At 50.2% G+C, this 13721-nt stretch overlaps 1 protein-coding gene across 1 annotated transcript in view; it reads left to right on the top strand.

The window, feature by feature from the left end:
• LOC135912891 (phospholipid-transporting ATPase ABCA3-like) overlaps window positions 1-13721 on the top strand; it is an 83182-nt gene that overhangs the window by 52375 nt on the left and 17086 nt on the right. Inside the window, exons 17-20 of the mRNA XM_065445477.1 lie at window positions 2885-3156; window positions 4987-5378; window positions 10947-11072; window positions 12886-13119. Of these exons, the coding sequence (XP_065301549.1) occupies window positions 2885-3156; window positions 4987-5378; window positions 10947-11072; window positions 12886-13119 (1024 nt within the window). The remainder of the gene's footprint in view (window positions 1-2884; window positions 3157-4986; window positions 5379-10946; window positions 11073-12885; window positions 13120-13721) is intronic.

Raw genomic sequence — 13721 nt, 5'->3', positions numbered from 1 at the left:
AACATTTGATTGCGTTGCCACATCGTGTGTATATATACAAGAAAGGGCATGCGCAGAAAATGAAAGGCAGTCACATGGGGTGTTCTAACAGCAAGCCACTGAACTGAGAGCATGGTCACCAGAAAAATAAAAAAAAACATTAGGATTTCTATCTGTTTAGATAGAAACCTTCCACAAAGGTACTCCCGATCGGATATGTTACATCGTTTCTGAAAGCGAACTCGTTATCACTTTTTTCCTCTGACAAAGAAGGTGGCTTTGCTGTCCTGCCGTCGGGTGACTTCAATGCGAAGGCCACCGTTGCCATTGATTCAGTTTTTAAACGTGATGACAGTGTTTCCCTTGCTAACGTCAATTTGAAAGCAAAAAAAACTATGCAAATTCCTCAGCCTTGACAAGCTAGCAAAAGTGATTGCAAAAACTAAAAAGCTAAGCCTAGACATTTTCTTTTCAGCTAAGACGCATAAGAATGACTGCCCTCTGCGAGTTATCGTAACTGAAACAGCGACTTGGCAGAAAGCTGTTGGCTTGTTTTTGTAAGAAAAACTAAACCTTCTAACCATTGACGATCCTTCCCTCGTTAGAGATTCTGGTGATGTTTTTAGTTTTTCAAAAGCAAATGAAAAGGGACTCAAGATGTTCTCGATCGACGTTAAAGATTTGTACTATTCACTTCCGCATGACAAGTTGCTTCTGGTTGTTGAAGAATGCATTGATGACTTGGGATCAATTGCCTTTCAGAATGCTGCAGGTGTTTCTGTTAGCGGCTTTCTTGAATTGCTCACCTTCTACTTGAAATCAACTTACATCTCATGGAATGAACAAAATTACATACAAAGGAATGGTGTTTGTATAGGATCATGTCTGGTTCCCGTATTAAGTGATATTATCTAGCTCATCATGATCGCAGTATTCATGGTCACCTAGCTGCGTCGCTTGTTGTTAAAGTGTGCAGGTTTGTGGACAACTACCTGATATTTATTGATTGCACTAATCCCGCTTTTGAGCCTGCTGTGTCTGAAGTGTTGGAGATCTTTAAGAAAGAGCTGGAGCCTCTAGAACTTACGCACGAGGTCCCCACTGATGATTCCTTGCGCTTCCTAGTTCTCAGGCTGAGCCTTGCTAACAAACATGCGTGCTGGTGCTTCGAACCGAGAAGTAAGAAGCCACTCTTGCCCTTTAGCTCCGCACACTCAAAGCTCGTTAAACGAGGTATTATGAAGTTATGTCTCGTTAACAGCCTCAATAAATCGTGCCCACACCAGATGCAACATAGTCTTGCTGCTCAGGTTGATCTCCTTTCTTGGGCTGGTTACCCTTTGGCCTTAATTTCAGCCATAGCGGAACAGCTTCTGAGGCGCACAAAACGTGATGAGCCCGCTCAATCAGGGAACCAGCTAGCCGAAAGACGCAGGTTTGCAGTGCTACCATATGTGCATGATGTCTCCCGTAGGCTCAAGAAAATTGGTCAGCGTGCAGGAATCACAGTCTTTTTCTCAGCCCCGGAAAAATTGGCAAGGCTCTGTAAGCGTGTAAACGCGCCTAAATCGCATCAGAGTTGTTGCTCTGTCGGGCACAGAAAACGTTTTGTGACGTGCGCAACAAATGAAGTCCACCGAATCCCCCTGTCTTGCGGCAGTAAATATGTCGGACAGACAGGCAGGTGCTTAAACGATCGACTAAGAGAGCACTGTAACAACGTCCACAGCACTGTACAAGGCCACTTGGGCATCCATTGCCGGGGCTGCGGCTGCGTGCCCCTCTTTGAAGATACTGAAGTTTTAGCGAGACAAATCTCACAGCTCACCCGGGAAATTGTGGAAGCTGATTTCATCAGAAAACTTGGTAGTATTTGCGTTAGTGCCCCCTCTATCGCGCTGACCCCTGGTGAAGTCACCTATCTAAACAGATAGAAATCCTAATGTTTTTTATTTTTTATTTTTCTGGTGACCATGCTCTTAGTTCAGTGACTTGCTGTCAGAGCACCCCATGTGGCTGCCTTTCATTTTCTGCGCATGCCCTTTCTTGTATATATACACACGATGTGCCAACGCAATTAAATGTTGTTGGAAGTCAGCGCTGTGTATGTCGTCTTCGCCGTCCTTGTCTTTCGCGCTGTGCGTTATTTTTGATCATGAATTGCCAACTAGCTCAAGCAACCACTCTAGAGGAAGTTTACCTGCCTAAATTAAATTCGAAGTTGTTCTCTACGAAACGCTTCTTCCACAGTGCACGTGGGCGAGCTCTTCTACTCCGAGATCGCCACCAAGGTACACTTGTCAGGACTGCAACTGCTCCTTCTTACTTGGCTCGCTCGCAAACCTCAGAAGAGGACAGGAATTCCGTGGCTGCAGCTATACCTGCAGTGGTGACAGTGTAAGCGGCACATTCGTGCCGATTATAAAAAATGGTGTCATAGAAACAATTTTCTCGCCTTATGCGGACTCGTTCTGCCATCCGATAAAAATGTGCGGAACTATAAACAACGCTAGGTAGCGAGCCCCTGCGATATGTCTTGGGCAGCATTGCTTGCAATACTTCGTGCGGTAGGCACAACGTTCTGTTATTTCGCGCACTCGTACAGAGGACTGAAGATGCGATCACTCATGGCCATCTAAGAAAAAGACGGTTCGGCGGCCGTACTTAGCCCGTATAGGTAACTTGTTAAGTGCTGACCAAATCGAAAATGATACAAGCCACTTTGCCGTTTTGAGTACGGGCACCAAAATCGTCTGTGTCTTTAAAGACACTTGGCACATGCAGTGAGCGCAACTTCATCTTCGATGTCAGTTCCGACCATAAGATATCCATCGTTCCCTTCACTGTATCTTCATCATTGGGGAGATATGGCTGAATGGACTGTGCAGCAGTTTCTTTCTTACAGGACGGACTGTGGTCAAAGAAATCGCAAGATGAGGCGCACCTGTTCCACCTGGCTGAAACGATGGAGATTCGTCTGGCGCACTACTTTCCCGGCTACACCGTCGTACTGCAGGAGTCGAAATCCATGGCCAATTTGAGCCGGGCGCTGCAGGTTCTCGTAGAGGCCGAAGGTTGCAACGTCCGGCTGGTACCGGATGTCAACGACATGGTGGTGGGCGACTTCGCGGCTTACGTGCGAACGTACCCGATGGTTATTGTCCCAGAACCAGACAGGTGAGATCATCTATAGAGGCGGGTCGCCACGCTGGTGTTGATGTCTTAGACGGTTTTAGGGAACGCTAAAGGACGGGTACTGGGCACATTAGAAGCATTTATATACTGTATGTTCCATCTCGTGCAGGAAAAAGCGTACGTGAAACTTTAGAGCGGCTTTCGTTCGGCCGCCGGTGTGAAACACCATTAAGGAAACGGCAAGCGATGCACCGAAGCGTGCATATGAAGCCTGAAAATGGCGTCGGTGCAATAACATGATGGAAGCAGATGGAGTGGGAGAGAGTTCTGTATCACAGGGCCAGCCTTGGCAAGAGAACTCTCCGTGAAGTACTTTTTCCCTCGCGCTGTCGACCAAGGACGTGGCTTCGCAGACTTAAGAACATTGGCCGGGAATGTTTGGTTGCCGGTAGTAGTTAAACGGTGCGCGCCTAATTGACTGACCTGCCGTAGCCTGCACAAGTGGAGCGACTAAAACCTACCGCGCGCTCAGACTTGACGGCCACGTCTTGGGTCGGTAGCGTGTGGCTTCGATGGTGTGGCGCAACGCTCTCGCACACTCTTTCTCTCTTCCATGACTGTTGACCTGCAGCAATGTAGCCTGCGTCACATCGCCGAAGAAACCGAACGATAGAGCCGTCGGAACATGCGGCCGGACACCGATGTCTGGAGAGGCGGCGCAGCATGCTTTAACATGCGTCGGCTATATCGGAAGAGATAGAGCTGTTTTGCTCGTGTATACTGAACGATTTGTTCCGTCCTCTTAAACTCTGATGATCGTGGCTGCTGCTGCTGCTGCTTGTGTTGCTTTGCTTTGCTTTGCTTTGCTTTGCTTTGCTTTGCTTTGCTTGCTTGCTTGCTTTGCCCGGCAACCGCCGCCGCCGCCGCCCAACAGGAGGAACGCCACGCCGAGCACTGGCATCAAACCCTGCTGAGCCAGCGCTACATCCCAATGCTCTAACCATTAATTTAGATGATTGACACTTCTCTTCAATCGACGACGACGGCGTAACGCATCATCCAATGACATAAGGTTATCATAGCTGAAAGCACTCATAACACATCTCTAGGTGACCGCCACGCGGAGCGCATATTTTTGGCGCGAGAGAAGGAAACAAAGGGATGAGAGTACCACTGAATGCCACGAACACGTGAGCCGGTAGGCGGAGGCTGAGGGCACAGCAAAAAATAAGGCTGGGCCCCACTTATCGCTGCGACATTGTTTGGCCGTGCCGTATGCATTGCATTATAGGAGAGTAGGGTGCTTATGTGCGTCTTACTCCGCGGCGTAACCGTAAGTGCAGAGAACACACATCAGCGCCTGCCTCGTCTCGTGGTCGGTGAGCCTGAATGCCCCGAGCTCGCTCCCACGTTCCCGTACGTCGCATCACCCCCGATTCACGCAGCGTTGACCCAATAAGTGTCCTAGCGGCATAACACCGAACGCTGCCTCGAAGCTATCACTAGGTGCACTTTGACAGTCGTGTTTGTACTGTTCCTACGCTCGTTTTTTGAAAGACGCAGCGATCCTAAACGCAATCTAATATATTACAGAACAACTCATTCTAAAATTTATTACCCGGTTTTTACACGCATCTTATGATGCACCTCACCCATTTTCTCAGTCCAGAGAAGAAGGCTGAGGTCTTCAGTTGGTTTGTCGGGCTCCTCAGAGTCCTTGTCTGGACAAGGACCTCGCTAAGGATACCCAACTTTTGAAATAAGCTATACCATGTGTTTGGCGCATGATAGCCTAAGTCGCTTATGCGCCATAAAACCCAATACAATACAATACAATGTTCCTACGCTCGCTTATTTTCATAACACTCGCAGAGTCCGTCTCATGGTCGACACGAGGAACTGGGCCCCCTTGCCGGTGCTTCTGAACCTCGCAGACACGGCGATGCTGCGCTTGCTGACGCGTCAGCCGACGGCCCGCATCGCGGCCCACATTTCCCATCTGCAGCGCGTCGTCACTGAGCTGCCTCAGCTTATGTGGGTGCCGCTGCACGCCTTCGCGTACGCCCTGGCCTTCTCGGCGTTCGCCGCGTTTCCGGCCGCCGAGAGGCTGGGGGGCGCTCGCGACGTTCAGCTCATGACCGGCTTGACGGGCAGCGTTTACGTGCTGTCGCACTTTGCTTTCGACTTCCTTCTCTACGTTGCCTTCGTCGGTCCGTGGTGCCTGATCAACTGCGGCATCGACGGAATCCTCGAAGGCACTTGCAGTGAGTTCACGCGCTATTGGCACTCTGAAGGGACACTGGACGACAACAACAGCGAAAAAGAGCGTTCTCTACCAACTTGCGTTTCAAGGATACAGCACAACGAAAAATGTGCAGAACGGATTGACTCTGATTGTCAGTGTATTGAAATAGCCGAGCCATTTTAGAAAGCTTTATTAAAGGAAGGATGCAATAATAAAGGCACATATGTTGCTGAAGGGAGGATAGCTAGAAAGCTTTTTTTCTATCAATTCGTAATTTTGTATAAAACAGCGCCTTTACTCAGTGCATGTGTAGCGGTAGTATAAGAGGCTATATACGAGTGCAGTTTATTAAAAGAGGTTTGTTGGACGTGGGCCGTGAATACAGGAAGGTCCGCAGCGAAGAGCATTGGTTTAGGTTTATCGCTCACGCGCACTGCACTGGCGATCCTCCTAGCGCTTCGGCTGCCCTCCTCCTCTTCATTACAATAAGCATGAGAAGGCATCCTGGCGATATAAGAGGTGGGCACAGTAGTATCGAAGTAGGACCTGAGGCGGTCTACATGAACGATAGCGTGTCGACGGCGGCGGAGATCGGCAGCAGGTGCATACACTGGCGAATGAAGGTGTGCATCCCACGCCAGTTACATTCATGCCGAAGGCATTAGTAAGTCTTAGAGACACCGACGTGAGCACATTGTGGGTCTGAGTGAAAAAAATGCGCTGATTTCAGAGCGCCACGTTTGTGGTATCGCAAGAAGCCACTTCTGAAGATCTGGCGAAAAGTTGCGCCGGTACAGGAGTTCGTCACGAATAACTAAGTGCGAAACTGGACGACGCAACGTCCGAGATATCGGAAGTGTGTGCGGTCCAGAAATGACGTCAAAGAATGAAACGATCTATAGACCCTTGCGCTGCGCTCAGGAGACTGTGTGAATATCTCGAGAAGACAGCGTGTGCTCGAGGGTGGAGAGGGACGCAGCCTAGGCGGGGGAGGTGACCGGTAGAGTGAGTGCGGTAGAGTGAGTGTGGTAGAGTGCGGTAGAGTGGTAGAGTGCATGCTTACGACCGTAAGCATCTGCATGCTTACGGCCGGAAGGCTGTACAACGCTGATGTCATAGTCCTTAATCTAGTTAGCCCAGCGTGCAAGGCGGCCTGATGGGTCCTTGAACGAAGACAACGTCGAAGGCACGGCCATATACATGTTGACGAAATTTGCTGAGCCTCTAAACTATCATAAGTCATTCTGTATCGGTAATACTGTAGTTTGATTAAGCTTTTGTGAGAATTCGACTTGCATATATCACGACATATTCGGCAAAGTCAGGTTTCAGTCAGGCCGCTGTGCAAAAACTCACCGAGATCAACGCCGCTTGTACTCACGTGCACTTCATTTGCAGCCCTGGGTTCGTAATGGCGCAATATATAGGGAGAAGTTAGGAGACGGCGGAGAGTGGAGAACACGTAGTCGTACACGGAAGATAACCATGATATATAGCTGGCGCTCTTAAGGAGCTGTGTCAGGGGTGGCATGATAGAGGCGAAATTACGGGCCAAGCGCCGAAAGTAGGAGCAGAGCCCTACGCGTAGCTCCTGAACTCTTTCATTATTGTCGGTTTGGGAAAGTGAGCAACCGTGTGGGGTTTAGCTGGGTGAGGTCGCGTCCTTCAACACCCTCCTTGGAAACAACGTGGTCAAGAATCGTCAAATGCTGTGCAGCGAAGCGGCACTTCTTGATATTGAGTTGGAGCCCGGCATCCTTTAGGAATATCAGTACGTGTTTGAGGCACTCCAGGTGTGTTGTGAAAACTGGAGCTAAGTCGACCATGTCGTCCAGGTAGCAAAAACGCACGTGCCACATTAGGCCGTGCAGCACCGAGTCCATCATGGGCTCGAAGAGGCGGACGCATCGCAAAAGGCAAAATGCATGACAGCGAATTCACATAACTGGTCAGGCGTGACGAAGGCAGTCTTGAGGCGATCGACGTCTGCCAAGGGTACGCTCGAATACCCCGAGCGAAGATGAAAGATACACGGAGCCTTGTAAAAAATCGAGGGCATCGCCAATCCGCGGCAAGGGTTATACGTCTTTTCAAGCGATCTTAATAAGGGGCCGGGAATTCCCGCAGAAGCGGATTGAACCATCGCTTTTCATTACAAGAGCCATGGACTATGTGACGGCCGGATGACGTGGTGTCATAACGTGTCATCGACTTGCTCTACAATAACGCGCCGTTCTGTGGCGGAAACACGATATGGTTATTGGCGCAGCGGTGAATTAAAGCCAGTGTCGATGTGGTGACGAACGGCTGAGGTGCAGCCAAGTGCAGGCTGGGCAACGTCGAAAGAATTGCAGAAACGGCAGAGCAAATTCAGAAGCTCGGAGCGTTGAAGAGGAGTGTGTCCGCCGGCGATAAATGGACTGAACAGAGTGTCAGCTGAGGAGTCAGAAAAGCTGAGGCACTCAGCGCACCGAAGGTCGGGTGTGAGCGACTCATTTCGCACGTTCAAACTCTGAGGAATCAATGGATCGCACGCATCCAAGACATTCGCCGCGAAGCAGCTTGACTGGAAAAAGGAAGGGGGTTGGTGATAACGAGGATGCTGGAACCGGTCGCAACGACGAGAGTCGCATAAGGCCGAAGAGCTTTCCGAGTCGGAAGAAGGTTCGACAGCTCAACGAATACGACTTCGTCGGAAAGCTCGTACGGGTAGAAGAGCTAACGTCGCCGGAGGAATATCCACGTCTTCCATGATGACGAGTTTACTTCGACACTGATGGGTGTTCATTAGCTCGTTATACAGCGGAAATAACTAGTTCAACACGTGCGCAGTCGAGTACGACGTTGTGACGAGAGAGGAAGTCCCATTCAAGTGTGATATCGTGAGAGCAAGATGCAAGGACGATGAATTCAACGATGTAGTGAATGCGCCGAGTGATGACATGGGCAGTGCAAGCGGCTGATGGCTGAAGGGGTTGTCCGTTTGCTGTGCGTAGGGAAAGTCCACTAAGAGACGCTGTAATTTGTCAGGTCTGACGGTGAGGGTTGCGTAATAACGGAAACGGCAGCGCTAGTGTTTACATAGGTGCCGTCGACAAACATTTCGACAACGTCCGACGGTGAAGAATGAGCACTTCGGCGTTTAGACACAGCAGTGCATTTGTTGCCTCCTGAACTCCGGCACTTAGCTTGCATCTCCTTCAGGGGCAGCATGACGACGCATCGAAGAGCGGCAACGCGGCGAAGGTGAGTGACGGAACTCAGATGGTGGATGGCCACTCGGGGACAGTTGATTGCAGGTCCGAACAGTCGTAGCGTGAACGGGGCCGGTGAAGGTTGAAGGGTGGATACGAGCGTCCCGAAACTATCTGGCGATGTGGTCAAGGCCGGCGCATGGAAAGCAGATCGGCCAGTTAAGGGCGATCAACACGACGGACGAAATTGCTCTTTTCGACCGCCGTCCGCGTCTTACGTGATAGGACGTCACCAGTTCGTGCGGACCGCCGTTGGCTCGCGCAAGACCGTGGCCCTCGCGGTCCAACAAATCACCGAGGCCTTTCCCGCTCCAGTTTTGGCGGCGGACCGCATGCAACCTGCATTGATTCTGGCGGAGCCAACGAATGTTGTCCGGCAACAGAGTGTCTTAAGCCCAATCGAATCTAGTTTTCGGCTCAGAAAAAGCCAGTCGTTTCATGTCCACCGTTCCGCCTACACGTGCGTGCAGCAGATTTGGAGTGACTAGGAGGTTTTTTATTTTGTTTCTCTCGTTGAGCGGTTCCCGGCTTTGTGGGACTCGAGCCGGAATGATTACAGTGATCACGCGAAAAAGTGTTAGTGTAGCTGGTTGGTCTGCTCTGCCGTCTGCTACGGTGGTTCGTGACGTCCCATCACGTTACCGATCGGCCCGCAGACTTGGTCCGTCGTGTGGATCGGCCATTATCGGGTATAGGCCAAGGATTTCGGCGACGACGGGACTATATGCCAAGTAACGGATGCAGAAAGGACCGCTGTAGGTGACGCTGAATGAAATGACAAGTAGGTTCGTGGCGAGTGCCATTTCGCTGCTCCGGTGTAAATCAGGGGCGCGCGACAGGCTTCTCCTGGACGGGCAGTAAGGCCTCAGCGATCTGCTCCTGAATCACGTGACAGAACATAGGAGCCAATGAAATGGGCCGCCGCTGCTTGCTGCTTCTGCTGGCGGTGGTGGCGGTGGCGAGTTTCGATGCTGAGTGATGGTGGACACTAGAGACAGTTAACGAGCGACCTCTTCACACAGGAATGTTTTGATTTGTGTGAGGAGGGACGTGTGGTCAGAGATGGCGGCCAGCAGTGGCTCGTCGCGTTGGTAAGGGCGTCGGGTCGAAGCTCGTTGCTTCCGCATTCCATTGTATCTCCAACCCAGCGTGAAAACTTCGGCCACAGTGAGAGGGTACTTCAGGAGAAGCACCTGAAAGCCGTTTTCATCGATGTCTTTCATTATGCGCTGAATTTTAGCAGCCTCATCATTGAAGCGTCAACACGCTTGCACAGGTCGACGACGCGCTCGATATAAGTCGTTAATGTCTGATCAGGAAGTTGCCCCCGGGCGCGCGACCATTGTTCGGCGCGCAGCTTTCGGACGGCAGGGCGGCGGAGAACGTCCAAGAACGACGCTTTGAAAGCGGACAAGGTCTCAAAGTCAGTTTCGCCGTCCTTGTACCACAAGTTTGCCACGTTCGAGACGTAAAAAATGATGCTGTTCAACTTCGGGGTATCGTCCCATCTAGTGTACGTGCTCACCCTCTCGCACCATTTGGGCCAGCGCTCTACGTCATGGCCGCGCTCGTCTTTGCCACTGAACACAGCGGGGTTTCTTTGGCGAAGGGCGCCGGAGCAAATGCTGGCTTGTGACGGTGACGTCTACTGGGCGGCATCGGCTGATCAACTGTAGCGTGCGGAATCACAATTCCCGGGGGGCAGGCGTTGTGGAGGCCTGAGCACTGCCACTACTTGAGAAGAGCGCCGTTGGACGTGAGCCATGAATCCACGAAAGGCCCGCAGCGAAGAGCACTGATTGAGGTAGAGCGCTCTCTCGCACACTGGGTAGGCAATGCTGATTGCGCTTCGGCTGTCCTCCTTCTCTGCATTACAACAGGGTGCTTCTTAGAGCGCAGCTCTTCGGTGCCCGCTCCCGCGTTTGGCGCCGCCGTCGGCCTCGCCGTAACCAAGGTCATCAATCGCGCGCTCCTGCTGCCATCTCTCGCGCGAGGTGCGAGTCTTGCTCTCCCCTTGTCATCCATAGCCGGACAGTGCGAAAGCACCGACAGCGCATATCTTTTATGTTATCTCTTCTCAAGCTGGCATATTAAAGTGCGAAGCAATAACAGGAGATCGACCTACGCAAGACGCCGCGTTTCTACCAGAAAGATTGCTTCGAGCATAACGTTCGCCGCCAGCGTTTGCAGGAAAACATTGCGGTTACATAAGCCGCAGTCTCTGGGATGCGTGAGAAGCAGTGAGAGATTTTTGAATGCTATCGCGTTCCACTCTTTAAAAGGTGAAGCTTAAACCTCCTCCCAAATTTTTTGCTTGTTTTCATCTTTTGCAGCACTCATCTTCGCCACGTTCGTGCTGTCTGCTCCCGCGATTATAGGTATGGTGTACCTGATCTCGGAGCGGGCGCTGACGGAATACGGAGCCATGTACAGCGCGGTTGTTTGGATTTATTTGCCTGGTAAGACGCTCTTAGAACATGTCGAAAACAGGTCAGATCACTTCGCTTGAGTGTTTTCTCGAACGCAGCTAATAAAGGACAGATTGACCTGCTATTAAAAATGGCCTGCGTATCAGCGGATCAAGCCTTCGCTGGGTTTGTTGGGCATGTTTCCTTGCTTACAATCGTGTTCATAATGCGTTCTCCTAGGTTTACAACAAATTAACAACTTGTCCAAGTTCGCACATCGTTAAAACACAAATTCGTTTGACAAACAATCGCGACTTTTTAGGTCTGTTTTTTATATACGTGATTTGTCTCCAACGGAGGAAATATGCAAGCAACGAATACAATTATTGGAAAGAATACTGCGCTTAGTAGCCAGTGATTTCCGTCTTTTCTTTAGGCTCGTTCTAATAGGTTATTTCCCATCAGCATCGGTTAATAAGTTCCGTGCGTTTGATATAAAAAAAATTGCGGAAGCTCCCTGTACGGCAATTATCCACGATATGCGCACCATGATATTCTACTCCAGCTTACCTCTGCTGCTGTTCTGGAAATAGTAATGGTTGTATGTGCGTGCGGAACTAAAGACAATGTATATACGTATGCACTTACGCTGTCTTGTATTTCACATTCCACATTTCATATACGTAAACATTTTTCTTGGCTCATGTGTGCGTCTTGTGCTTCTTCCTGGTGTTCCCTCTTGTACGTGTTTGGTACCAGTACATTGAGCACGGGTCTATGGGTGCTCATGCATGACACGTAACTTAGTGTTTTGACATTGTGGATACCACTTACGTGCACATCACCAAAGACTCCTACTTGTCCAGGGGTAGGCACGTCGTCGTCAGTGGAATACTTCAGTCTGAACGATTCATTCAGGCACTGCGGCAACCACCTGATTGTGCGCTTTGATACGACCACGTTGAAATCACCCACATCACTGACTACAGTCATGGACGCTGTCTTTTAAAACATGCATACGTCACAACAGCAGAAAGCAGTGTAGGTGAGAAAGAGCAAGAGAAAAAACGTTATTTTGATTGGGAAGGGAGAGGAGTGGATCCCTGTGGTGGCTGCCCTCAGTCCTGCAGGGCCCCAGCAGCGGTGGCAGCACTTTCGGCTCTGGCGATGAACTTTCGCTGGTCTTCCACTGCCGAGCTGGTCTGCATGATAGCCAACTGCTCGTGCGTTCCGTTTATTAGGTGAGCCGCTAAGGCAAAACGGCGAGTCACATTAATGGACAAGCAACAAATTTAGACAACGGACGCGTTTCGTAGCCGTCCTGTGGTCTAAAATTTAAGGGACACTTAGTTATCTCTAAGTACCCACCGTGGTTTCTCAGTGGCTGTGGTGTTAGGCTGCTGAGCACGAGGTCGCGGGATCGAATCCCGGCCACGGCGGCCGCATTTCGATGGGGGTGAAATGCGAAAACACCCGTGTATCTAGATTTAGGTGCACGTTAAAAAACCCCAGGTCGTCGAAATTTCCGGAGTCCCCAAGTACGGCGTGCCTCATAATCAGAAAGCGGTTTCGGCACGTTAAACTCCATAATTTAACTTTTATTGTACCGTTCTTTCGAAATTTTCGGTTTTGTTGAACAGCTTGGCTAACATTGGCTGGGACACACCGTATATGTACAAACACATAAGCACACACACGCCATCCGATCACCTGCCATGTAACCGACTTCACACACTGTCTGTTTTTGCAGTTTCACGCTCCTAGTGCTAATGTATAAAAAAAAAACTTAAACAAGAGAATAAAAACACCTCGCACAGGCTACGCATGCGCTCCACTGCAATAAACGTATTGTGTATGCTTGCAGGTTTCATACCGCTCTTCATCGACGCGATTGACGATCGTTGGTGGAAATACATGGCAGCCCTTTACCCACCCTGGGCGCTGGTGTCTTGCATCATCAAGATCTCGAACCAAGCCGCCGCTGAAAAGCTGTGCGACCGACCGTGGCAGCGGCCGACACGGGCGCGTCGCCCGGATTCCGCGACCGCCGCCCGACTGTCCTTTGCTGGGCGCTCCATCTTCCCGAGTGGGAGAGGAGGTGATGCTCCCAAACAGATTGCAAACACGCGGCGCGTAGAGTGAAAGGGACTGGAAAAGAATACCGATAAAGTTGCTCAGGTGCATTGTAACATGCGAGGAAGGCACGGTGCGCAGGCATTTGGACTTTGCTCACCAACTTGCCAAGTCTACTTCGATGTACTAACGATAAATCTTGATTTAAGGTAATAAGCGAGTCACACTGCGAAAAAAAAAATAGAATAATTGCGTAAGAGAGATGTGAGGAATGAACGTCTGTATGGTGTTTTTTGTATGTGTTTGAAGTGTTGATTTTCAGAGGTAGGAAATATTCGCTCGAACCAATATTTTACCTGATAAAATTCCTTCCACATTTCGGATCATTTCTATCCTCTGCCGACAAGCGTAGCGCTGAAACAAGATGGCACCCGCCGCACACTATGCATTCGTTGCCCGCGGTTTTACTGCACCGTTGATTACTACTGCTGTTACTATCACTGCAGCTATTGCTGCTACTAGCACAGACAGCTACCATTACAATTATTAGCATTTATTCAGTCACTAATGATGTAATGCTGGCAGCAAAACTGGTAATAGCAGTGACAACAATGTAACTATCGAGTA

This window comes from Dermacentor albipictus, chromosome 8 (assembly GCF_038994185.2).
Source record: "Dermacentor albipictus isolate Rhodes 1998 colony chromosome 8, USDA_Dalb.pri_finalv2, whole genome shotgun sequence".
NCBI lineage: Eukaryota > Metazoa > Arthropoda > Arachnida > Ixodida > Ixodidae > Dermacentor > Dermacentor albipictus.
Note: the sequence above shows the minus strand (reverse complement) of the source record. Positions and strands in the feature narration are given on the sequence as shown.